The sequence below is a fragment of the Epinephelus moara genome, chromosome 21 (assembly GCF_006386435.1).
Source record: "Epinephelus moara isolate mb chromosome 21, YSFRI_EMoa_1.0, whole genome shotgun sequence".
In the NCBI taxonomy this organism is placed as follows: domain Eukaryota; kingdom Metazoa; phylum Chordata; class Actinopteri; order Perciformes; family Serranidae; genus Epinephelus; species Epinephelus moara.
The window spans coordinates 35,867,620-35,892,201 of record NC_065526.1 but is presented as its reverse complement, the minus strand read 5'-3'; the positions used below and the strand labels follow the sequence as shown (position 1 = coordinate 35,892,201).

The 24,582-nt window shown below is 39.8% G+C and overlaps 1 protein-coding gene across 2 annotated transcripts in view; it reads right to left on the bottom strand.

Annotated features, from left to right (window-relative positions):
* The window catches only part of map4l (microtubule associated protein 4 like), a 148,318-nt gene that overhangs the window by 92,671 nt on the left and 31,065 nt on the right, over window positions 1-24,582 (bottom strand). Inside the window, exon 2 of one of the 2 annotated variants that reach the window (XM_050033787.1) lies at window positions 23,112-23,311. In XM_050033787.1, coding sequence (XP_049889744.1) covers window positions 23,112-23,301 — 190 coding nt within the window. In that variant the 5' untranslated portion in view covers window positions 23,302-23,311. The remainder of the gene's footprint in view (window positions 1-23,111; window positions 23,312-24,582) is intronic. The other variant, XM_050033786.1, reaches the window with a different exon arrangement.

Below are 24,582 nucleotides of genomic sequence, written 5' to 3'. Positions count from 1 at the left end.
CTACTTAATCATCAGACATCACCTCTCCACACAGACTGTTAACATGCCACTCGAACGTGATTGGTCAATACTGCTCAGGCTACAAACAGAAACCAGAACTCTTCCGATCCCAAATTCTCATCAACATTAAATGGAAATAATCAAAGTACAACTGCCTCAAATTGCACTTTGAGTAAATGCAACTAATTATATGCAAGCATAACCTCCCCTTTACGCCAGCTCCAACTTCCTGTTGGAATACTTACAAATGAATATCTTTATCTATACAATTTGTTCTAATGAAGGACACTCGGCTCAAGTACATTGTGATCATAGTTTCCCATGCATTAGCCTGTTGCTGCTACATAGCTGATATTATAAGGTATGTATCTGTCCATGGTCCTGAAATACCAGGGGGGGAAGATAGGCAGTGAAGCCTACAAAACTCTGAGTGAATTATAATATTACTTCCTCCTTCTGAGACACGTCTGAGACCTGTTTTCTACCAATGTTTTTAAGGGGAATAAGGACACATATTTCTGGCACTGGACCGGTATCAGTGAAATGGTGGATATTATGAATAATTAACAAGTCTGCTTTAACTGTGAGTTTACGCACACTGCATCCAGTGTGTAAGTGTGTTTGTGAGAGCAGGTGTTTCTTTATAGCTCGATCTGTTTTGGCTTTATAAAGGTAAGGCATCCATGAACTGCTGAATTTACATCCAGCTGAAACACAACACACACACACACACACACACACACACACACACACACACACACACACACACACACACACACACACACACACACACAATAACTGCAGAGTCATTCTAGACAGAGCGTCACAGGAGTCTTTTCTTTCTCTGTCTAGTTTTCCTCCTTGCTGATCACTCTTCAGCTGCCAGTCGATCTTTCTGAGTCACGTCTGTTTTCCTCTTTTCTCTCATCACTGTCACACTTTCACTCAACAGCTCTTTGTGTTCCTCGTTTTGCTTTCTTTACTTTTTGCATGCAAGATGTAACAATATCTAAAAAATCTTAAAATTGCATTTCAATGCCAGTCCTTGTTTGTTTAAAGGTGCCCCAATCAGTTTTAACATCATTACCACATTAAGTTTAATTTATTGGCATTGCAATACAGACATTAATGTTTATTGGAAGCGTTGTATTTCACACACACCACCCAGTTATTTCATGAAATTTCACATTTTCAGTAAAGACAAGGAAACAAATGATGCCACACAGGGTGAAGCACAACTCATAGTACCATCACCTTTGTGACAGAGCACAGCTGTGACATACTGTGACAGTCAAATGCCAAGAGCCGAGATTTTATTTAGAATTATTTACACTATTAATGTATTTATAAATCTATAAAAGTCAAGTTTTTTTTGGTTTAGTTTGAACAGATGACTTTGCTTACTATGAAGACAACTGTATCACATTTGTAAGGTATAGCTAATTGAAGTGACACCTGGGACTCTATTTGAATGATTTATAGCACATGGTTTAAAGTTCTTGGCTCAAGTGCATTAATGTTTGTCGCACTCCACTTTGCTTGAAAAACAGTGCACAACTGGATGCAAAGTAAGGCACAAGGGGCAAAAGGGTTGTACTTAGTCTCTTAATTAATCATAGGATGTGTTTTAGGTGTAACATGAATTTAACCAATCAGAACATCAACTCCTGCTCCCTTTAAAAGCACCCGATGCACTACTATTTACATAGCGGAGTTGGCAAATTTGAGCAGCATGGGGGTTTCGGCTGAGAGGAACACAGTAAGAGCAGTGATGTGAATGCAGCACATATCATTGGACATTTAAGCAGCAAAACTAAGAACTGTAGTTATCAACTTACAGAGGAAACAGAACTAAAATTTTAGCGGAGTGCCTCTCATAATGTGGAGTCATACAGCAGCTCTGCAGCATTGCAGCTCTGCTTTGCTCTCTGCTATGTTCACTTTTTGGAAAATGTAATTAATATTTTTTCTCATTAATGATGTATTATTACATCCCCTGCAACCCATTCCTGTGTGAGTAACAAGCAGGGTCTATGCACTTTGTGAACCCATCTATGTAGGCGCATCTTACTATCTCAGCAATGCATCCTTTAATGGTCGCAAGTACATTTGCTACTTACATAACATGGGCACTGTCCAGGAAAAATGACAACTGCATCAGTCTGAAACTAGCAATGACAGTGCACTGTGCTGGATGTAAGACAGCGGTCACTGTGGCCACAAGAAGAAAATGCTTAAAGAGTTTAACAGTAACACAGGTAGGGAGGAGTCATAAAGTAAGCAAACTGACACATTAATGTCAATCACACAGCAATGTCTACCTAAAGTTTGCCAACATTAGCTGACATTAGCCACCATAAGCAGCTGGTCATACCAGACCACATAAAGCTGTAACAGTAAAGCCACTGAGTGTTTTCATTTGTAAGAGTTTGTAAGAATTTGCTATTTCTTCTTTCAAGAGTTACATGACCTGGATTTAACACTTGTTCAGTGAGTTGGCCAGACTACAAAATTAAACCCCCCGGCTGAAATGTGGTTAAAATGCCCTCTGCATGATTTTGTCTGTATCAGTACTCAGTCAAAAGGTTTTCTTAAGTAAGAAACAAACCTCTGTATGTTTTTGAAGTCTGGTGTGATGCAGCAGAGAGTGGGTTGTCTTTTTACCATTTACAGGGCTTAGCAGTTAATTGTCATGATAAATGAATGTCAGACAGCTGGTAGATAGAAAACACTTTTAGAAACCTGCCAGTTATATTTCTAAACACATCTAACAGAGTTGTGAAGTGACTCGTTCCGTCCTTCTGAGTAAATAACGTTAGCTAAAGCAGCTTGAGTGTATAGCTGCTAGGGCTGGGCGATATGGAGAATATCAAATATGGTATTTTTGACCAATACCTCAATGCTGATATTGTGCCAATACTGTAGGGTTGACTATTGGTGCTTTCGCAAAAATATTTACGCAAAGATTTTTTACATCAGTTTATTGTAATGTAGCCTTTCAAACCAGGTAGAGACAACACTTAAAATACAGCTCAACCCCAGGAGCTGCTAACTGTTTTTTTTTTGTTTTTTTTAAAACTACTGTTTAGCAACACTAATGTTTATCACAACCTAATGTAATATCTCATGTATGAGCAAAACTTGTCATTTCAAATAAGCTTATACTAGCTGAGTTTAGTTGTTTTTCCCCTATAATGACTGACTTGCTTGTTGTTGTTAATTATAATCTTAATGTCTTTGTTTTTTAAATGTATATATAAATTTGATTATGTTTGACCCAATCTTCTCTTGTTCACAGTTTAAGTAACGATCATAATGTCGGTCCAAAACTTGCAGTACATATTTTACTCAAATCATTAGCCCTAGTTTGTGGGAAATGTAGTCTTAAATTTCAGAGACACTAACACAAAAAATTACAGTACAAAATACTAGTAATGATGTTTTATTGAAGCTACACATACATACTGTATATACAGGCAATAGAGGCACAGTCTCAATGTAAATAAAGAGATGTACAATATAGGCCAGTATCTGGATCCAGCTGCTTTACTAGTAAAAAGTTTGCTCTTTTAGCATCCCTTTACTTTTTGTTTTTGTTCTCTACCACTCTCTCAGACATCCCCATAACACACACACACACACACACACACACACACACACACGGACATGTGCGTGCAGGCACAGTCAGAACCCAGACAGTCCTCTGAGGACAGCAGCCAGTATCGAGCCTCAAGGTCAAACACCTTCTTTTTTTCAGACATTATTTTTATGGCATTTCTGCATCACTGGACTAGAAGCTCTCTGAAACCCACTGCCAGGAGAAACAAGTCAAAATATACATGTGGGGAACCACCACAAAAATAGCTTTTATTGCGTCGTTTGAAGAAATACAGTTTGATGGGCTTGGAGTCGCCACTGCGCCTGACACGGACTGGTTGTACGTTCACGTCATTGCTCACTAACATATTACACTGCAGTGTTTCGTAAGATGCAAAGTTGACCTTCTGTTTTAGTTCACCATGTCAAGTCATCTTCAGTTAAAATAGAAAGATAGGAAAATGGATAAAAAAAAAGAAGTTTGGGCCTTGAGACGTGTGGTTTGTGTGCTTTACAAAGAGTGAGGATAGAAAACACAAGTACATCTGAAAAGGTTGTTTTCACAGGTACAAGGCATGTAAGTCAATGTGCCAAGGCCTGTACTCTAAGGCTGTATCCCATTTTTGATTTTTTATTCCTAACTCTCATTTTCAAGTGCCCCTTTGCCCCTTACAACAGCGTTACAGGGGCCAGTGATTAAAATCTTCCCCTATAACGGGACGACCCTTCAAACAATGATACGCCAACGGTAGTCACTAATGACTTTTACATATGGCAAAATGGTATTATCATGACGCTGACATTTGCCGTTTAACTGATGGAGATAGAAGAGTATGGATGCTCGGGATTCATTCACAACTTAAGTTTCATGCCATCAATCAAACAAGCCAACAAACACTGCTTCGTTACCTGGCACTAGCAGTGCATGGGTTGGAAGTCCGTGTGGTCCTAACACTTTGCCCTACCACTCTATCCCAACAACATTTGGGACATGCTACCTCTATACGTGCAGGGTTGCCAACTTTGGTCAGAGGGCCGGAGTGAGATTTTACCTTGTGACATAATATCTGCTTGTGTGTGCGTGGTCATTACGTGGACACGGCGGCACGTGTTTTTTTTTTGTTTTTTTTTACCTTAAATGAGTTAATATGCACATGTGGCAAACTCAAATGAGTGTACGTTTACATATTCATATCTATAGGCCTAAGCCCCACATATGTCCATAGATGCTCAATATTTGTTTTACGGCGCAAATCAAGGTCAATTTTTTCAATATGATGGTAGTACTGATCATCTGCTTAAGAAATCCAGTTATATGTCCTGTTGTGACAAAAAGAATGATTTCAAGGGGGGTTCCAGGGGTCCTCCCCCGAGAAAATTTTGAAAATTCACGCAACAAAATCCTATTTTCATTCAATTTCATACAGAAATAGATAGATTCAAGGACTTTCAATGACCTGTGTACATTTATGCATATTTTCAAAAACTTTCCAGGGCCTTGAAATGATTTTTTTCAAATTCACAAACTTCAAGGATTTCAAGGACCCGTGGGAACCCTGTTGATTTATCATGTTATGTGTGGACTTTTGAGACTCCGTCATAAAACATGATAAATGTTTAGCATCTGTGAGCCCCAGGAGAAAAATGTAGGCCTTAGGCCTACAGATAAGTTTAAGTAAGAAAACCCAATGTAAACTGCCATTTATTTCTTCTGCTAAAGAATGTAATTTAAGGCCATGAATGATCATGGCATGTAACTATATATGAGCAGTTTATCACCTGGAGTTTTCATTTGAAACAACCAAGTGTATGCATTGTATGCAATTCTATATAATAAGGTCATGCCCAATTAACGTAAAATTATATGCTGTTCCCATGTTTGTCCACTAGATGGCTATAGAAGGCAAAATCGCTTAAAGTGATATTCCGGCGTTATTCAATCCATAGCTCTAATGTCTTAGGTCACGGAAAGCTGTCTATAGAAAAAACAACGAGAAAATTTGGTACAACATAAGCCGAATACCAGTACGGCAGCGAAGGCTAACCCACTTGGGCAACTTTGCTGAAACCAAAACTATGCAAAGTCCCATGAGACCTAAACTTGCTTTCTGAGAATAGTACGCGGTCCGGTCAAGCCACACAATGGGCTGGACGTAACAAAAAAAAAGAAGCAAAAAAAAGGACTCAGCAACGGTGGAGTGAGAGAGTGACAGTCACGCCAGATGCGTGAGAGTTGGCAACCCTGTACGCAAATGCACAAAATGGAGGGGTAAGGGCTAAGTGGTGGGAACACGAAGTGAATTGGAATTGAGCCTTGAAGTGCACATGCAAAATATTTTACAATGGATGTTTTTTTCTACCTAACTCATATTACCATATTTGACAATAAAGCCTGTAGTTGAGAGAAATGTGTCTTCCCTGAAAGCTCACGGGTCAGTGTTAATGTCTTTTCTATGACAATGTCTGTTGTAATGCATTTTCCTATCTTTAAAAGTGGCCCTCTGAGTCATTAACCACTAGTTTAAGGTGATGATTCATTTCAGCTTCACTCCACTTTAATTTCTGTGGTCATTCGGGTTCATTCATTTACCAGAACATTGTCCTAGTTGTGAGCTGCTTGTGGGACCATTCTCTAACATGCTCAGCAGGAGAGAAAATCTGACAAGACTGCACACTGAGCATCCATACTGTTGAGGATGATAATGAGACATTGAAGTGCCTAGTCACTTTGACTGAGGAATATATCAATGATCGCAAAGCAAATTAAAGGGCCAGTTCACCTAAAATCAAAAAGACATATTTTCCCTCTTACCCATAGCGCTATTTATCAGTCTAGATTGTTTTGGTGTGAGTTGCAGAGTATTGGAGTTATCGGCCGTAGAGATGTCTGCCTTTTCTCCAATTTAATGAAACTAGATGAGACTCGGCTTGTGGTGCTCAAAACATAAAAAAAAAAATACATTTGAAAAGCTCAACAGCAATGTATCTTTCCAGAAATCATGGCCAGGTTACTCCAGATAATCCACAGACCTTGCTGTGAACAGTTTCATGCAGGAACTATTTTCTTTGTACTGAACCACAACCACCAACCATATCACTGCGCAGAGGAAAGCGTGCATCTGTTCATTGACGAGAGGCTCGTGCTTGTGACAGCATGAAAACAATAGCGTCCTCCTTGGCTGAGAGTAATGTTTGCTAGCTTGGTAGTACTATGTAAGCTAGCAGTATATGTACATTTCCCTCTGCACAACAATATGGCTGGCGGGTGTAGTTCGGTAGAAAGAAAATAGTGTCTACATAAAGCTTCTCACAATAAGCTCTGTGGATTATCTTGAGTAACTGGGTCATGATTTCTGGAAAGACACATTGCTGTTGAGTTTTTCAAATGTGTTTTTGTGCTTTGAGCACCACAAGCTGAGTGCCATCTAGTTCCATCATACTGAAGGGAAGGCAGACATTTCTATGGCAGATATCTCCAACACTCAGCAACTCACACCAAAATAATCTAGACTGATAACTAGCACTACAGGTAAGAGAAAAATAAGAATTTTTGATTCGTGGGTGAACTGACCCCATAAAACCACATCAATGGGCCACACTATTGCACTGGCTGACATTTACGAAAATGCAATACCACATTGTTGGACTATCCCTTTAAGGGTCCTAACATACTGTAGCCCCGAATTCATACGTTTCCTCTCAGAGGTCAGAGTGCAGGGCTGTCTGCTGTGCAGTACCTTTAAAGTGGTTCCGGCCTTGCTGAAGTGCACTTTGCATTGATGGACCATAAACTGTGGGGGTACCAAGGCCGAAGCCACTTGCAGGTCACCTCACTGCAAGAGAGCAGCTCTCTAGATGATGGTAGTCAGCCTGTGGGCAAACCTTCTGCCTCTATATTTAGATAAACATCTTATGGGTCAATAACAGTTGGGCAACAAGGTCAGTATCAAATGGTTGCATTTAGTGTAAATGTTATGCTCTTATCAGTATTCTAAGTGCATGTTTTATATCTTATAATAATTTCTATTTTGGTCCTCACCTATATCATTCCTCTTGCTTTTCTGTCTGTTACTGCCATTTTTCACCAGGCAACAGCAAACTCATTACCATTAATGAATGATGCAGATATTTTGACCTTTACATGTAAATTCACAGCAACCATTTGGCTAATTAGTGTAAAAGGCCTGCTGAAAATGCAAGGCTGGGTACACTTTTCCTGTAATCTGAAAAGTGACATTTAGTATCAATACTCAAAGGAGCTGTGACAGATTTGAGGAAGCCAATCCATAGTCATAGATTTTGATGCAAAGTTAAAGGTATACTATGCAGGATTTTCCTAAAACACAATGTATAGACTCACATAAAAGTAATCCCTTTCAGTCATTACTTATGATCCACTCTCAGTGTGTGGTGGTGTATCTTTCTCTGGAGACTCTGCTCTTTGCATGTATTTTCTTATTTTCTGAGTTCAGGTTCTTTATGGGCACGGGCCCCCACAGTGCTCAGGTGAGGTCAGGGCTTTATATAAAGGTAGCAAGTGACCAGGTGCAAGAATGTAAGCAGCAAGCATCCACACAGCACCAAAAAAAATGTAAATATAGTGAGTCGAATCACCAAACGTGAGTAAATCTGGCGTAGACTTTTACTATCCCTTTCAATGGTGAGGGTGTTTACAAACAGTAATTGACAATCCTGCAACATATACCTTTAAGAAAGCAGCTTCAGAGAATGATTCTTAATATTCTTTCAGTATCTAACCACACTAAATAACCATTCACTAACTAGTCCAGGGACGCTGCTCATCTTCCAATAAGAGGAGATTGTGGTTGCAGGTAATTTTTAGTGAACACTTGACTTTTTTTAACCATTTCTCCCATTATTTTCCTTTTGTTTAGACATTTTTCCCCACAATATGTAAAAAAAAGTATACGAAAAAAAAACAAGGTAAAATCCCATCATTCTCCATGATAATCTCCTGATGTTATCACGTCATTCCAGGCCCGTCCCTGTCCCCAGTGTCACGCAGCTGATATTGCCGTGTATGCGTTTGCTAATGCTTAAGTCTCTCTCTTCAAGCCAAGGACAGAGAAGGTGAATGTCAAACTACAGCATCCCATCCTTACTCACAGCTGTCACTAACTCTGGAGAGAGCAGTTAGAGTGAGGGACCGAGGGGAGGAGTGAAAAGTAAGGGAGGGATGATGAAGGCAGTGGGTAGCAAAGGGAGGGAACATGGTTTTCCATTGACCAGTCCAAAGTAACTATCAATGTGTTAGTCTGTCTCTTTGTTAATTTCCTACCCTGCCTGTGGCACTTGTGCCCACTGGTTCAAACAGTAGGGCACTGTAGTTTTTTGCATTAGTTTACACAAACAGCAGGAAATAGGGCATTTGTTGGGGACTATTTTCAGCAGTGGATTAACACAGATTTGGTGCTCTAGTGAGTATTTGGAGCAGCAGGACGGTATATGCGGGATTAAGTCACATAAACTACAATGCTTTCATGGTAATGACAGAACATGTCACCTGGTGCAACAGTGTGGCCCAGTGATGTATTTTTCATAGTTACTGGACAACAAGGGAGAAATAACATCAGGATGTCGATACTCAGAGAGTACTTGTTAAAATCACTTCAGTGGGATTTGTTGACAATTAGATACATTTTTTATATTGCCTGCCTTACCCTTTTAACTGCAGGCCATGTGACCAGAATGCTTTTAAACAGAACTGAAATATAAAACTGTTTAAAGAAAGTACCTAATGTATATATTGTTTTTTGACTTTTTCTTTGTTTCTCCATGGTTTTGGCCTGAAATGGCCACATTTCACCGCAAATCAACTGTTGGCAAGCTAGTTTGCCAATAGTCAACAAGGTCACAATAGCCTGAAGAGCTATTGTGACTTTGTTGACTGACTAGCACTAGCATTCCCATCTAGCTAGTGTGCTATCTGTTAGCTTGCCCACTACACTAGTTGCTATCCAACCCTCCGAGTCATCCTTGCGCCACCAAACTTTGAGCATTGCTTATTTTCAGAGACAAATTTAGTGATGTCACTGCAACCAGACCTTTATCCTTTAATTATCTAACAGAGTTTTAGGAGCAGGACCATACCTCAACTGCACCACCTCCAGCATTCCTACACCCACCTAACCCCTTCTCCTTGTTCACTCTCACATTCTGCACCTCTCCCTCCAACCACCCTGTTTCTTCCTCTTTTTTCTTCTCTCCATTGGGTCCTGAGGGGTGGGGGGTCCACCATGACCAGGCGCTACAGCAGATTCCCCACCAAAACTTACCCTCAACACAGACAGCAACTGGAAAAGCAAATAGCAAGTTTCAAGCCTCACATACCCCAATCGTTTTTCATAAAACATCTTGCTGGATGGGGTAGTCCTTGTAAAAGTAAAAGTGTGAATCAAAGCCAAACCCACATACAGTACATATATTAACATAACTAGCAGCAATCCTGGTTACAAGAGGTGATGTGAGATAAGACGCTTTTAAAAAGACACTGATAAGTTCTAATGTTTCCTTCTCCAGTGTTATCATGCAATGTTTAACCACCTATATCATGCTAATACTGGTTTGATAGGGGGAGGTGAGGGGAGGTGGGAAGAGACAAAGCAGGGGGTTCAGCGAAGGATGGATGATAAGTTAATTCATTATTGTTTAGATGATTGATGATGGGATGCATGGAAAATGAGCACCCTTTACTAGATATAAAATGAATGATGGAGAACAACATAATGATCTAATGTAGCAGGAGAAAGTGAAAGAGAAACAGAGCTGTATGTTATCAGGCCATGAGTAAATGAAGGGGCAATAAACACATGGAAACAGAAGCAGAGGGAAGCAGAGGAAAAGGTAAATGATTCTTCCCTCTGGGTGCAGACTTTGCTCTGGTCCTGACAACCATTAACAGCATAACAACACACTCCAGATGCTCCGTAATAATGGTGCAATCCCATGGCCATTGAATACATGATGCAAATCCAGTTACTGTGACTAGCAGACTGGAACTGGTGGTACCTCGGGGGGTACTGCTTCTCCTTTAAGCTAACCAATGTAAGCCAGGTTTCCATTCAAATGTAGAGCAAATTTGATGTGTGTTTCCTGGATCTTACTTTCCAGAAGGTTTTGCCTATTTGTGTCTAACTTGAGCCAAACATTGTGCTGTTCATAGACATTAAAGCATAACTACACCCTCGGATCCTCCTGAAACCCTCTCTACCAGCAAATTTTAAAAATGCAACAAAGGGAAACGCATTTTATAACTTGGGTCTTATTTTGGTAGTTTTTGCTACCAGAAATATTGACATTGCACTCACTGAGTTATTTGCTGAGATTTGAGAATTTGAAAACATCACTAAAAAATAGTCTGACTGGTCAATGAACACAAGCAGTGAGTAAGTCACAGAGATATGGACTCGGGTCACATGACTTAGACTTGAATCAGACTTGAGTCACCAATTTGATGACTCCAGACTTGACCCAACAAAGTCAAAAAGACTTGCAACACCAATGACTCATGACTTGAACCTCAAAAAGCATGTTGTTTGAAAAGTGTGCCATGAATCAAATAATTTTCTAAATTAACTAACAGTGACGTTTTTACCTCCCAGCAAGTCGACACTTCCCCTGATCTTTGTTTTTTGAACCAATCCGACACCATCCAATCAAGTTGCAGGAGAGAACCATGAAGAACTAACATTATGTATCTGAGTGCAAATAGAAAACATGTTACCAAATATATTTTTCGGTCGACAAAAAACAAACTGCAGTATGCAAAACATGCAGTTTGAAAATTACAAAGATGCAACTTTCAACTTCATTCGACATTCGAAGTAGCACAAACAACAGTAACTCAAGGCTAATATTAACACAGTTAGTGAGTTAATGCTCAGCTAAAGTTAGCGAAACACTTAAGAAACTTTTTAACAAACTTGTTTTAACTAATAAATACAACTATTAAAAAGCATTCATGATTTTTGTAAAATTAATGATGGCATTACATTTTGTGAAGAGCGGATTACGACTTGTTTAGGACTCAAAACTTCAAGTACAGGACTTGAGACTTCACTTGGGATTTGTCAGTCTTTTTTTTTTTTTTTTTTGTTAAGATATTTTTGGGGCATTTTTGCCTTTAATCGATAGGAAAGCTGAGTGTGAAAGGGGGAGAGAGAGAGGGGATGACATGCAGCAAAGGGCCACAGCTGGAGCTCTATCTTGAGCACACAGATTTGTGACTTATTTATGACTTGCAAAACAATGACTTGGTCCCACCTCTGCAAAGTAAGTTGGATTATACACACCCCAGGCTAAATTTATTTGGACCTGAAAATGAACAATAACATTAGACTTAGTTTGCTGTAAACAACCATCAAGGCTTACAGACTACTTCCTGCTTCAGCTATGACCTACTGTACTACTTGTGTGTACTGTTTTCTGTGCAATGAGGCATTTCAAGTGTGCACACTTTTTGTTTTACCTCCAGATAAAATTACAACCTGTCAGACTTTGCTGTACTGATGTTGTCAAGCTTCCAAATCTCAGCAATTAGTTTGGTGAGTTCAATGTTATCATAACTGATAGGAGTGACGGCCAAGATTGCAAAAACAAAAACTTTATAATGCAGAATTATCCTTGAATTTCTCAGTCCCAAGCTATTACATTACAACTGATACTACAAGTCATAAATTAAAAGCTAAAACCATTTAAGTGTGAACTCTACACAGCTCAGATCCTCTGTCTGTCCGTCTGTCTCAGTTGTTCAGGATGTCAGATGGGTTCATCTGTCAGTCTGTCTGTCTGTCTGTCAGTCTGTCAGTGTTGGTCTCTGGAAGTGCTGTAAAAGCTTCAGTTACATCATATTCACTTCAACACATCTGCTGAACTCAGCAGCACATCCTAATTATTGACAGTGACAGCTAAGGTGTGTGTGTGTGTGATGACCTTACCAGAACTGCATGTGTGTGTAGATGCTATCTGCTGATATTGATGCTTCACTGCAGACACTGCAGTCACATGTGACTGCAGTGTCTTTTACTGTACACACACACGCCTGCACGCACGCACGCACGCACGCGCGCACACACACACACACACACACACACACACACACGCAAACATTAATGCAGACCCATGCACTTAGGAAAGCAAAAAAACAATGGCTCAGATACACACACATACTTGCTACTGCAGAGTGGCTGTGTCTTACACACACACACAAACACACACACACACACACACACACACACACACTCTCTCTCTCTCCCAAGCATCTCGCTCACACATACGTACAGTGAAAGTACACACACTGCAGGGATGTGTTCTCATGCCTCAGCAGACACACCTCCTTCCCAGCTTGATAAAAACACTAGCAGACTGCAGTAGAACTTTGCCTTTACTGAGCTGCTAAAAAAGCCCCAACTATATATCAGTCTTGCTTCATTTAAACCTGAGATCTTAAATATAAGGTCAATTAAAGTTTAAAAATTATGAAACATGAGGAACTTCTTTTTAAAAATAAAAGTATTATAAATAAAGTTGCTTCCCAATTCCAATACATAGAGTGAAAAGGCCATTTTTGTTTGGTATAACAATATAAACAATGTGTGAATGGCAATACAAAAAGTGTTAATAAAACCACAGTGTGAAAGCAATTTGTATTCGTAGTAAAACATTTGGGCTTTTGTACAAAAGAAATAAACTATTTTCTTTCTACCGAACTACACCCGCCAACCATATCACTGCACAGAAGGAAGCGTGCATCTACTAATGGACAAGGGGCTCTTGGTCATGACAGTGTGAGATGTAAACATTAATAGCGTCCTCCTTAATAGCTGTAAGCTAGCTGTAGCTAGCTCAGTGGTGCTAGGTGAGCTAGCAATAGATGCACACTTCTTTCTGTGCAGTGATACGGTTGGCGGGTGTAGTTTGGTAGAGGGAAAATAGTTCCTACATGAAACCGCTCACAACAAGGTCTGTGGATTATGTTGAGTTTTATTTTGTTTTTGTTTTTTTTGTTTTTTTAAAATATGTATTTTTGATTTTAGGGTGAACTATTCCTTTAAGGCTTGAAAAAAAACTCAGCTAAATACCTTTACTTAATGCCATCCCCATAAATGTTAGCTACACATTAACTTGTAACAAGCCACATATTTATACCAGGGATGGTGGCATCATACATGCCAGTCAAACCAGAAGAATAACTGTTGTGCTTTAGCGGTTCAGTCACACCAATGACAGTTTTCTTACTATGAGTATCCTTTATGGTATACCTCTTGGTTCTTTATGTCGCAAGTCAAAATGCAACGTATCTAGTTTAAACTCACAGGAAGGAAACTGCTTTTTTTTTTGTCAAAGAGCAATACTGTAGGTGCTGTGCAAAATGAGCTCACAGAAGAAAAATGAGGCTGAACTAAAGGTTTGCCCTTCCTGACACTGAGGACAGATGAGCTTTGGGTTCCCCATTCAGCTCACATAGCAAGAGTCAGGTTTATTACAGCCCTTCATCACAGCTGAGGCCTCAAATGACTTCACAGCGTCCACATTATTAACACCGAATGAAAGGAAAAAGCACAACACTTTCCACTACAGAATTTGAGACACAAAGATAAACAAGGTACAAAATACGAGAGGAATGAAAAGACATAAATAGACAGAGTGAGATAGAAAGGGTGAGTATAAGACAACAAACACAAAAGGACAGAGGATGAAGTAAATAAAGGAATGTCAGGGACAAATGAAAAAAAAAAAGATATAGCTGTTTAAAAAAGAGAGACTGGGGAATGGTGAGCTCCTGCCTTGTCTCAGACAATATATCTCATTGATTGGTAGTGATTCTGACATGTGCCCTGACCATCCAACTAGATATGCCAATATGTCAGTCTGGCAAGTTATTATGTCAGAAATGTTTTATATTAATAGATAACTTTTTTCACCTGCGTTCATTTCATATTATTGTTCACTGTAAGACTTTGTTGTTGTACTGTGAAGCCAAACACAGGTTTGGGGATCTCCAGTTCCCCAAAGCCGATTATTGCTATTCTCTACCTGTCCACCAGATGTCCTTAGATTTTTACACCTGCTTCAGTCAGATGACCCCCTCAAACGCCCAGTTACCTGTTAAGACTTTCCCTCATCTGCCCTGCGGTATCACTCTAAAAGTAATCCACTGGTTCAACAATCTGCATCTTTTTAATTAGTTCCAACTCCGACATTAATGATTAAATCCCGTAAGTCTTTTATTATTTGACAAACCTACATCATCTGTTCTAACCTCGAAAAACTTAATCAAGTTGAACCAGCTTAATATTCATCTAAAAGTTCTGTGTTAGTGGTCAAACTATTTTATCTAAGATATTCTAACTTTTTTATTCAATTCCGTCCTACCAAAAAAAATGTTTTTGATTTTGACTAAATTCTTAAAATAAGTTGTCATTGACTAAAACATGTTAATGAAACAAACGTTTTTTTTTTTGCAGAAAAACGTCTTCATTTTTGGCATTATCCACTAACTCCATGAATCATATAACAAGCCTATTTCGACTCATTCCCTGCCAAATCATCAAAGTTGCTATGCTGCTTTGTGCCTTTGCTTTCGAGCCACCAGAACCTGAACCTGAACCCATCTCTATCCCTACTCTGTGCCTGTACTTAGTAAACTGTAATATAGTCTATATGCAGTATATACTGTATATGTCATTGAGTTAGAAAGTCTAGATCTAATTCAAACTTGTTTGTTGCAATTTAGCTATAAATATAGCAGCCTTTACAGAAAAAGTGGGCCCAGAGTTAGTCCTTGAGGGGTCCCACATTGGTCCCTTGGTTAATATCTTATTATCACATGTGAGTCTGTGGTGCAATGCTTATTGGACTGTAAGTCAGTGGTATGAAAAAATCTGAGAAACCCCGTGGTAAAACATCTGCTGTCAGCACAGTCTCTTCCATGGTATACAGGAACATCCATATGGCACATACAGAACGTAGCCTACAGTCCTGTATAGACACCAGTGTCTGAAATAGCCACAAATACACACACAGCTGGAGGATGTGTTCCTGCTTTTGGTGATCATTATCATACCAGCTGTGTATGGGCATGTCAGTGACTATGTGAGATGATATGACAGCCTGATAGTTGATCATAAAGGATTAAAAAAAAACCCACACACACACACGCAGCTCTGTTTGGTGTTCCATCTGTGTTTAGCATCATAAGTATCAAACCAATCAACAAGATCTCTCTGGATCCATGCCGCTACCTGTTTTCAATCCATAACCTTTATGCCATTTCATTAGCATAATGAATCTGGAATTGGTAAAGTACATAAACATAATTCATCTAGTTTTGGCAAGCTGTGGAAGTTTTATCGTCTGGTCACACCACGGTCATGTAGGGTGACATCAAAAGCCTTGTGATATAAACTGATCTATAAATGTCATATTAATGTGGCATAATAATCATCTCCACAGGCGTTACTGTGGCACAGCACTCTGCATCTAATCTATTCATTATTTTGTAATACTTACTGCATGACAACAGGTTTAGGAAAGAGAGTATACTGAATCACTGCTACATTACCTACGAACTTATAAAACACAATACTGTGAAGCAAAAAAATAAAAAATGAAATAAAATAAAAATACATTATTTATAATAGCCAGTTAGCATAACTGCTTCTTCAGACGAGGCTGATACAATCTATGAATAATTCATATTCTTTCTGGACATCAGTTCGTCTAACTAAACTGCTCTTACATATCAGGGGTAGTTCCATTAACTACTTTGCCTATTAAGATGAAGAAGACAAATCTATGAATGATATGAATGGGCCTAAACCACAAAATTCATATTTGCAATTAAATCACAATGCTCCATGCAATCTAAGTTAGCATTCAAAATGCTAGACCAATGTGACAGTGGTTCAAGTGGAGAGGAGCCATAAAGTCAGCAAAATAACTCATTAATGTAAGTTATACAGCAGTTTAACAAGAAATGTAGTTAAAGAGGACCTTTTATGCTCATTTTCAAGTTCATACTTGTATGTAAGATTTCTGCTAGAGCATGAAGCGACCCTGTCTGCTGTCACTGCTCAGTGTTCCTGGGTCTTCTGTACCTCTGTGTCTGTGCACTGTCCTTGCAGCCGGGAAATGACTGCAACAGGGAATAGAGGCATTTTTTACCCTGAAAAATCACCAATAAAAGCTTTTAAACATAACCAGACATGTTCCAGCATGGAATCAAATCCAATATCTGGGAGAACTTTACAAAATTTCATAACCATTTGCATGTAGCCTTATTTAGCAGTGTAGGCTATGTAATGCACACACTTGCAGTTGTGTGCCCGGAAAGTAGAAAACACTACTAGAAAGCAAGTGTTCAAAACAGTGAGGTTTGGTCACAGGGATTACTTCTACATAAGTTAACCTCATTATTTAAAACCTTCTTCATTGTAACATTATGTATAGGACCCCAGGAAGACTAGTAACCACTTTGTGGAAGTTAATGGGGATCCTAATAAAGAATAAAGACACAAAATACAAAAAAGCACAACAGGTCCCCTTTAACATTAGCTTCTATACGCTACTGGTCATACAAGACCAAGTAAGGCTGTACCTGCAAAAACTTTGAGTGTACTGAATTAATTAACAGTTTGTTTCATTGCTTGTGAATTCACCTTTTCATTTTAAAGAGGAAAACAATGTGTTCTACTGTATATCCTATAAAAGATATATAGTCTCACGAAAAATATAGAAGAGACCAAGTGGATGCAGGTTCATGTGGTTAATACTGAATAAACAAACTTGCCTTTACTCTTAAAGATCTAGTGTGTAGGATTTACTGGCATCTAGTGGTGAGGTTGCAAAACTGAAACTTCTCCCATTTGCCAAGTGTGTAGGAGAACTACGGTAGCCAACGCAAAAACACAAATGGCCCTTTCTACAGCCAGTGTTTGGTTTGTCCGTTCTGGGCTACTGTAGAAACAACATGGCGGACTCTGTGGCAGAGAACCTGCTCCGTATGTAGATACAAATGGCTCATAAGGTAAGGAAACATGATTCTTATTTTCAGGTCAATGTAAACTAATAAAAACATAGTTATGAATATTATATTCCATTTCGGCCAAACGATGCCCCTAAATCCTACACACTGGACCTTTAACCATTCTGTCCTTTGTAAGGGAGGCAAATTGGTTTTACACAGGCATGAAGAACAAACTGTCACTGTGCATGTGGTGTTCCTGATGTTATATAAAAACCATCCACCCTACACCAATAAAGACCATGAGATGCAGTTTAACACTTTGGGAAAAAAGGTAGTCCGTGAGGCTTGAGTTAACATGCCTCCAGTTTTACTTATGACGTTCAGTTTACTAATTGTGAGGACTTAACCCGTAAAAAAAAGTTAATGTCCTATGTGGCTCTGGAGGACCTTTTTAAAGTCTGAAAAAACCCTCACGTTGTCCTGATGTCTAAATAAAGCTACTATCTGCTGCATTATGGGAAATGTAGGATCCAGCATTTTGGATCTTTACCATACTAGGGACCTGAATTTGGGATATCTCAGCCCCTGTGGCTCCGATTTTGACCATTCTATTTCTATTCTGCGTTTTGTGAGTCCCACAACTTCCAACATGCCTAATCACATGCGATATGTATTAGAGTTGTTACCAAACTCTGGTTCCCTACAGCTCTGGACTGTTGCGTGTCATTACATTGACAGCTAGATAGGTTAACATTCAACTCATTTGACCAGACTGTGCTACTGGCTGGGAGATAATTGTGTGTGTGTGTGTGTGTGTGTGTGTGTGTGTGTGTGTGTGTGTGTGGGGTGATGGTAATGATGCTAAAACAGCGCTGTCTCCAGGCTGACACAGTGTAACAATGACAGGAAGATAGAAAGGCCGAGAAGACGGGTGGAACAGAGACTGAAAGAAAGAAAAAGTGAAAAAATAAAAATAAAAGGGCAAAAGGGAAAAAAATAAAGATATAATGAATCAAGATGAGGCCTGACAGACATGAAAAAGGCAGAAAAATAAAGAGAATGAGCCTTATAAATAACAAAAAGAAAGACAGTCAGCTAATTTAAGTCTAGACAGGGTTGGTCAAAGTGTCGAGGCAATTACACTTAATCTTCAAAGCTCTCACTTAAACACACACACACACACACACACACACTCCTCGGAGGATCCCTGAGGGCCCTGATGCATGGAGCTTGTAGTGTCTGTATTTTGTGCAGTGATACTACAAAAAAAAAAGAAGACATCAGCGATCAGTACTGGACTGCTGTCGACTATATCTATTATTGAAATCACATGACCACTTAATTCTTAATTTCAACTATTTTAATTTCAGCCAAAACATGTTTTAATATGCAACACACTAGCCTACATTTTTGAAAACAATATTAATTATTTACACATCATGTCTCTGTAATAACCTGGGGAAAAGCCTCATTAACGCATTGTATGTTAAATGTAACATGAATAAATTATCACTGCATTATAATAACTGTTAACATATAGATTATCAGTGAGACTGACATTCTCTGATAATAGAGCAAAGTAACTGTTTTAAAAATCATGATTCGAAAGAGTGATAAAATTAAAAGGCTCACAATTTTAATTTTAAGATCCAGGTATAATGAATAAGCAGAAATTCATCATTTCTAGATTGAAGGAATTAAAAAATTGCTATGTGAAGAACTAGAGGTGTAATTTCATCTGGAGTATAGCATGACGTCACACACCCTCTCTCTGTGTTGATCTCCAGCCCCTTGTTTACAAGCCGGTCCGGCTGCGCATTCATGTACGTTCATGTGAATATCTTACTCAATAAGATAATAATTTCAGCAACAGATAACAAGATTCTTGGAAGTGGATTTTTCTTCGACTGGCTGGTTTGAAAATAAAGAACCCACAACAGTGTGATTTTTTTTCCATAAAATAAATCTGCAATTATGCTTGGTACAAATGTATCTTGTTGAAAAATGTATATGCCAAGAGTTCAATTTACATACACAGTTCAGAAAACTAAATATTTTCCCTCAATGATTCAACCCTAGAACATACTAGTGAGGTGAAAGGCAAATGAAAAAAAGCTTTTCTTACCTTACATCATCTTTGCAACTCACAATGATACACAATGGTTTGTGGGAAATGTGCTCTCAATAATAAAGAACACTACTCTAACATTACTATGGATAGAAGCTGTCATCTCCACCATGCTTTCATTTTACAAAGTTCCAAGTTACTTTGACAACAATGTGTTGATGTTTTAAAATGTGACACGCAGCAGCTTTAAACTACCATTCATTAATTTGTGGTCCCTGAAGTTGGTCATAACATTAACATGAACAAACTGATGTAAAGTGGACTTTACTCAATGGTACAGGCCCACAGAGGAACCTAAGCAACTGTGGATGTTCCCTCAGTAGAATAGAAACTACTGTTGTCCCTTGTTAGCACAAATTACCCCCTACCCTTGAGGTTTGAACAAACCCCCTTCTATATTATAAGCCATGTCTCTGTGTGTCTACAGGGCCTTTGTGTCTGCTCTATTTAACTCTCCAGCCTGGACGACTCTCTTATTCTCCATCCTATGCTCCCCTTTCCTCAAATCCTCTGGTATACTCTTATCTATATTACTTCTCTCTTAATCTCCCAGCTCTGCCCGTTCATTCTGCCTGCCATTCATCCATTGTTCACGTCATTCATGTAAGGTAAGAATGTTTATGCAGAGCTTATGCTATCTCTATCTTTGTTTCCAAACTCTACAACCAACACTTTAAAGGATAACATTTCAAGCAATTTCCTTGCAACTAATAAAATTATCTGCCTTGTTTTTAAGGAACTAATTACTGAAAATATTCCAAACAGGTTATAGTTATATGTGCTGGGGGCTTGTGCAACAACAGTGGATACGGAAGAGGTGGGGCTCATTAAATGAGCTGCGTGGGCTATTTTAGCTACTGATATCATGAACTTCATCACAATCAAATCAGGAATTTGACAAAAGTGACCCATCAAAAAACACCAAAGTGCCACACCAATTTTAAACATGACTGTGGAAACAGTTGTGCAATGTCATAATGTCCTCTATGCCACTGGATGAACCTCTGAGGTGAAGTCTGAGAAAAAAAAAAACCCTGATGATGTAACAGTGATGTCATCAGGGTTATCTCAGTTTGGCCTTGGAGACTCCACATTTTAATAGAGCTTGCAGTTGAAACTGTGGGTGAGGTGTTGGAATACATAGCCAGGCAAGGAGGGTCTAACAGAAGATGCCATCGAGTTGCATTATGGGAAGTGTGTCAAGTGTTAATGGGGATTTATCCATTCTAGGGACTGAAATTCAAGATATCTCAGCTGCTGCTGCTTCAGTGTTGACCATTAAAAAATATGTGTCTCCTGCAAGTCCAATTTAATAGAAAAGCTATACTATATTACTGGTGTACCCATTTAAGTGATTTATTGCACCAATCCCATCTCTGGGCGTATACAAACAACAACCCAAAAGTGACATTTGTTATCGATTATCACAATCATATTACTCATGAAAGCTGCAGTAGGGGTGTTATATTATTCAGCAAGGCCTGTTTGATATTCCTGAATCTAGGAACTAGGGCTGTATCTGACTCAGAATTGTGTCAGTCAAACCAGATTTGGCTGTTCAATGCGAATATTTGACTATTTGTTTCTTTTTTTCCATATAGAGTTAGAGAATTTGCCTGACATTCGGGGTTAGAGCGATGCTCATGTAATATAATAAACAATCCAAATTAGCCCTCTGAACGAATGTGTGCTAACTGCGCTAACGACAGATCGGAAACACTTTTTGCCGACACTAGGTGTCCAACAAAAGCTGCAGACTGTGTCATGTTAAGTTGCTGTGAGCTGTAAATTCACCATTTCTAAGCAGAAGGTAGAAGTTAACGTTATCTCGGAGTCTGACCATGCAGAGCGTCTCTTTCTACAGGCAGCTGCCTCAGTCTCAATCATACTCACCCTGAGTCTGGGTGTGTCAGCGCAGGCGGAGCGCAGCCGGTGTAGTGGAAGTTTGGCTGACCGGCGGACAGTGCGCACACGTCACCAAAACTTCACAGGCAGGTTTCCAGAATGTCAGGCACATTAACGATGCAATAAATAGCCACAAAACCACTATTCAATGCAACTATCTGCAATCAGCACATAAATGTATCTCTATATCGACTGTCCCGTCACATCTGATGTCAGATCAAAGGGGATTGGCACCGTTTGGCACGTTTGGCACGCGTAATGGAAACCCAACCTGATTTGATTAACACAGCTGCAAACTAATGAGTTCACATCCCTCTCAGCCAACCACAAACAGCCACAGCATCAGATAGGGAGTATATATTCAGCATCTGTCATCTTAGAAAAGTCAAAAGAAAAGAAACAGAGTGAGACTGCGAGAGAGAAAGAGAGAGCGCGCGCGCACGAGAGAAACGCAACATTGATTTACAATTGTGGTGACCTCCTCCCAGGCTACCTTTGCATCATCAGCCCGTGGAGGTCTGCTCGCAGTTCCGTATATTCGGACACTGCGAGCTTGGACCTCCCGGACCAAAACATCAGTTTCCTCCTGGGAGAAGTTTGGCCGTCTGACGCTGCTGCTCTCTTCTGCCATGGCGAATTGAGTAAACTCTCATTACGCCTTCGCGCGGCGCATTTAAGGGCGAGGAGAGGGGCTCATTTGATTGGTGTGATGTGTGTAAAACCCACTCCACGCCTTCTCTCCTCCCTCTTTCCGACTTGCGCAGGTAGGAGGGACGGAGGTGGGAAAGAGGAGTAGCTGCGCCAGCGCGCACGGTGTGCCAAACTTGCAAAATCCACCTGGCCACAACCAGTTGGCGAAGCGCAGGTGCACTGCGCCCCCGCCTCGCCCAGTCTGCGAAACTAGAGCCCTAGGAATAACGTAAGCAAAACGATTGCATTTAGTTGCCATAATCAGGACATTTCAGAACTGCTGTCAGAGCACGGAAATGATGCAGTGGATGAACCTAAATTTTTCCATTCAAATTTCAGGGTTCTCTTGCAAGTAATGTCAGAAACTTAGCCTACCTCATGGAGCAGACCCTGTCCAATCTGAAATACTCATGTATGGGACATCTCTCCTTCTATATGATCCAACACAGACTATACATAAAGAATGTATTTCTCCAGGAGGCACTTACAGAAGGTGTAAGCATGTGGTTATTTGGCCTTAACATGGAAAACTACTGGTATGATCCTTTAAGGCTTCGGTGAGCACACACTACAGTTATACTGTGTTTCAGCCAGTTTACCAGCTTGACACTGAAGGCCAATTTCACCTAGACAATTTATATTCAAACCCTGTGATCTAAAAACATCCATTTTACTAAATGCCCACCAGCCAAATCAACTCTAACCTCCTGCAGGGAAGAGGACGTTCCTACGGGGATCAACATCACATTAGGAAAAGCATCACTACCTCCTCACGTCTTTGCTTTAACGCTCACAGCGACTTACCGCTCTTGGTGTCCTTTCCATCCAGCAAGGGTCGGTAGTCACTCTTGGAGACTGTCTCTCCCACCTTGTCATCATAGCTCTCTTTCTCCAGTGAGGCCACAAAGTCTCTCTTCAACAGGGGCTCAGCAGGGGCCCCACCTGGGACCCCACCTCCACCTCCACCCAGAGCGTCTCGCAGGCTCAGGTCCATAGTCCTGTTACTGGAGAAAAAAACACATGATTAGGTATTTTCTGCTTTACCCACTCCTCTTCACAGGCTGTCTTTACAGTAATATTATCTGTGTATTGAAAACAAAAAGTCTCCCTTCCAGTGACCATCACTGTATGCGACTGACCACTTCACACCTTTGACAAGCCTAGCAATTCAGGTGAGCAGTGATTCACACCATGTGTAAACCTGCTGATAAAAATCACCCAAGGATAGAAACGAGTAAAGAAACTGGCACATCTCTGCTTTCACTGTTCTACATATCTTCTCTCTTAATTCAGTTTAGTGGGACATGCATGCCTGTGGAATCACTTTCTTAGAAGAATTGATGTAAGTTATTAGAGTGAAAGCAATAATAACACTTGAAACTGAACTAAAACTCCACAAAACTCCTTTTCTTACTGTCTACACACTCCTCCTGATACTACAGCAGCTGTTTAACATTTATAAGGTACGTCTCCTGATGCAGCAGTCAATAAAAGGTGAATAGACAAAGGCCTCTAAATAAGTAATGTAATAAAGTGAACATGAATCCATTGAGTATCCAGAAAACTATTCCTTTATGTTTACTCCTACATGTAATACCCATGAACTTTTCACAGAGTTCAATGATTTCTCATTCCAGAAAAATCCACCTGAACATGACATTTAGTTTAACAGCCAGGATGTGTGGATCTCGGGAGAGAATGACATAAAACTGCTTCTTCTCTGAAGTGCTGGCGCTGGGCAGCTGGATGGTAATGTATCCTCACGCATTGACTCGCCACTGCCTGCAATGTCAGGCGACAAGATGCCACCAGTGTGTGGACTGACACTGAAAACAATGGGTGCCAGTGTTTCGATGTGAGTCGAACACTGTGTGTGTCGCCATTGCGTTTTTGTCTGCCAATATATAGCTTGAAAGAAGCATTAAAGAGTCTAATTTTATGAAAAAAAACCCCAAAACTATTGCCTCAAGGTTATATGCCTCCGCCAACTACTAAAGTTGCAGTTTGCATCCATGTCTTTTCAGACTCATATAATATACGTTAGTGAAACCTTTAAAGGAATTGAATAAAAGGTATGGGTGTATTTTTTGGCAATCAGCACAGTATCAAGGTGACACCCAAGATTAGTGTCATCAATTCAGTACCAAATGTCTCCCTTTCTGTACCTGAGGTATGATGTTGAATAATGGCCAGAAAACATGATGTCACAGTAAGATTGACCTTTGACCTTTTGGATGTAAAATGTCCTCACTTCATAATTATATCCTATCAGACA